This window comes from Gekko japonicus, unplaced genomic scaffold (assembly GCF_001447785.1).
Source record: "Gekko japonicus isolate JY-2015 unplaced genomic scaffold, Gekko_japonicus_V1.1 scaffold2243, whole genome shotgun sequence".
In the NCBI taxonomy this organism is placed as follows: Eukaryota; Metazoa; Chordata; class Lepidosauria; order Squamata; family Gekkonidae; genus Gekko; species Gekko japonicus.
The window spans coordinates 87,762-90,872 of record NW_015162547.1 but is presented as its reverse complement, the minus strand read 5'-3'; the positions used below and the strand labels follow the sequence as shown (position 1 = coordinate 90,872).

General features: G+C 66.3%; 1 protein-coding gene across 1 annotated transcript in view; it reads left to right on the top strand.

The window, feature by feature from the left end:
- Positions 1-2,013, top strand: part of IL21R (interleukin 21 receptor) — an 8,056-nt gene extending 6,043 nt beyond the window's left edge. Inside the window, exon 6 of the mRNA XM_015406346.1 lies at positions 1,231-2,013. Coding sequence (XP_015261832.1) covers positions 1,231-1,973 — 743 coding nt within the window. The 3' untranslated portion in view covers positions 1,974-2,013. The remainder of the gene's footprint in view (positions 1-1,230) is intronic.
- The last annotated feature ends 1,098 nt before the right edge of the window (positions 2,014-3,111 follow it).

Sequence of the window (3,111 nt, the reverse complement as noted above, 5' to 3'; positions counted from 1 at the left end):
TGGGAAGGGGAAGGGGAGGGCACAGGGAGGGAGGGAGGGAGGGGAGCCCCCCCCCCAAGGCCTCTGGGGGGGAAAGAGACAAACAAGCAAAGGGAAGACACCAGCTGAGGCTGCCTGCCGCCCCAGAGGGGCCAGACGAGGAGGAGGAGGAGGACTGGAGCCACAGAGAAGCCAGGCACTGCCCCATGAGGGGGGGGGGAGGAGTTCACAGTGCACCAGGAGGCTGGGGGCAGAGATGGAGGGTGGGGAAACCTTTGACAGTAGCAGCCCCACCCCAGAAAGAGCTCTCTCTCTCTCTCTCTCCCCCCCCCCCCGGGACTCTGGAGTTTGTTTTACGATTTTGGGGGGTTTTTTTGGGGGGAGCGACCCTGAAGGAGGGAAGCGTCTGCCTAACAGGAAAAGGCACCCAATTCCAGAGGGGGGGGCAGGGCTTGGGTTGCATAATTAAAGCAGTCCCGTTAGGTGGTTTCCCTGAAACCCAGTTTCCTTGATGGAGGCAGGGGGACCCAAATGGCCAGATGCTGGAGGGGGGGGGGGGACGCTTTCTGTGGAGGGAGACCGTCTGCCATTAGAGGCAGCACAAAAGACTCCCCAAGAGAGAGGGACTCCCGGCTGCCGGCTGCCGGCTGCCGGCTGCCTCTCCCCAAAGGCACCCACGAATTCAGCAGTGCCAGTCCAGCCCAGCACCCGGGAGCCGTGCATTTCGCAGGGCATTCTGGGGAGCCCTTTGTGTGTGAGGCAAGAAACCCCCTCCCTGCTGCCGAAGCCAACGGCTGGCTGATACCAAAGTGCCCCCTCTGTAAAGGAAAAGCAGCCTTAAAAACTAAATGCCCCCTACGCGAGGGCACGAGACCCCAGCAAGGTAGACTGCCAAGCCAGCCACCCATGGCGTGGGCAACAACGGGGCCAGGGGCGGCCCTCGGAAGATCGGCCATAATACTGCGTGGCACCAGTACCGCTGGACGAGCCTTGGACCACCTACAGGACAATATCACCCCCCAGGAAATGACCGATGCTACCATGAAATTATTCGGAGACCATCTTCTTTTCATGGAGCACTTTATTTCTGCTTTTGCTGTTATTGAATGGTTTTATTGTTTTATCTTGTTTTTATGCATGGGCTCTGTGCCCTCTTGTAAGCCGCCCTGAGCCCAGGGGTGGGGGGCGCTGCCTCTGCCTCTGGGCTCCCTGGTCCCATCCTCTCCCTCCCTCTCTCCCCCTCTCCCTGAGTACAGAAGTGGGCGGGCACCTCCTGCTCTGGAGCCACCCTGGATGTCTATGAGCCCGGCACAGCCCTGCCGGAAGTGGCCAGGATCAGCCCCCGGCCCCCGCTCAGTGCAGCCACCCTAGAGGAGACTTCTGCACCCCACTGCACTGCCACCCTGCCGGCCTTGGCCGAGGAAAGCGATGGATCTGTGCTGGAGCCGGCCTACGGCCACCTCTCCATCGACACCGTCACCGTGGCAGACGCCTGCGGCCTGGAGCTGGAGGACTACCGCTGCCTGCCGTTGGACGACGGGGGCTCCACGGAACGCCTGCTGCCAGCCAGGCAGATACCTCCTCCTCCGAGGGACTTCTGGGACTCGGGCTCCTCCGGACCCTGGCGCAGAGACACCTGTCTGGCCCAGCTGCAGGCCGGAACCCTGCCGGAGCACCGGAACACCCTCGATGGGGAGCCAACCCGAGGGGGCCCCGTGAGCGCCTCCTCTCCGCCCTCCACCCAGCCTCTCTGCCGAAAGCCGCTCTCTCCCATCTGGGCGGCTGACGGAGACCCGGGCGACGGTCTTGACCTGGACACCGTGGACAGCGGCTTCGCTGACTCCGACTGTGGCAGCCCCGTCGTGGACTGCGAGTTCCGGGGGATGCATCCCGGCTGCACCGCCCCTGGGGAGGAGGAGGAGGGGACCACCTTCCTCCCCAGCTACGTCAAGCAGTGGGTGGCCTGCCACCTCCCCCCGGCCGAGCACACCTAGAGGCACAGGAGCCCGAGCCTCCAAGGGGCCCGCAACAGCCCCCCCCTCCTCTGAGCTGCTCTGCTGCAACCCTGACTCTTCTCAGTGGTGCTGACTCTGCCTCCTTCACTGACTCCCCCCCCCCCCCCCCCCAGTCTCCTGGTTTGTACCCTGCCCTGCATGACGGGAGAATAAAACACCCTCCATTCCAGAAGGGAAGCCCTCTGAGCCTGTCGTAGCGAAACTGGGCCGGGACGCCCTTGGGACTGGCAAGGCGCATTTCTGCAGCCGGGAGGGCGGCCTGCCTGCCTGCCTGCCTGCCTGCCTGCCCTCCCTGGAGTTGGGAAATACCTGGAGTTTGGGGTGGGGGGTGGGGTGGAGCCTGGGGCGGCCAGCATCCTCCCCGTGGTGGGTGGGCGCGTGCTGATCTCCCACTCTGACACCCCTGGCCTCCAGACAGCAGCACGAGAACTCCGCGCAGGGCGGCCGTGGGCCAGACCCCAGCACAGGGTCCTTCTGCCAGCCCTGCGGTCCCGCCGCGGGTCCTGGAGAGGGGTGGGGTGGGGTTAGGGCTGCCAGCGGGGGCTTGGGAAACACCTGGAGACTTTGGGGGTGGAACCCGAAGAGCGCAGGGTCTGGGGGGGGGACTTTATTGGTGGGTATGATTCCACAGAGACCATCTCCCAAAGTGGCCCCCTTTTCTGCCGGGGGACTGATCTCTGTTGCCTGGAGATCAGCGGTGGTCCCGGGAGATCTCCAGCCACCACCTGGAGGTTGGCAGCCCTCGTGGCTGTGCTGGGCTGGGCCGGGCGGAGGGGACAGCCCGTCGGGGCGAAGACTCCAGCGCGCTCTTCTCTCTGCTGCCGGCAGGCGGCGCAGGCGCGGGGAGAGAGCCGCCGTCTCTGGCCGGCCGCGGGAGCGAAGGGGCGGTCGGGCGGCGCCCCCTGCAGGGTCGGCCGGGGAGGGCCCCAGAGGAGGGCTGGGGCGGGGGGACGGTGGGCCCGGCGCACGGGCACCCGGGCAGGCGGAGGAGAGGAGCCGCCCCTGGAGGGGTCGGCGGGCCGCGGGGCCTCCCCCCTCCCCCGCTTCCTCCCGGGGCCTCGGCCGGGCTCCTGCAGGGGGGTTTTTTTTTGGGGGGGGGGGTTCCTCGGGTCCCCCG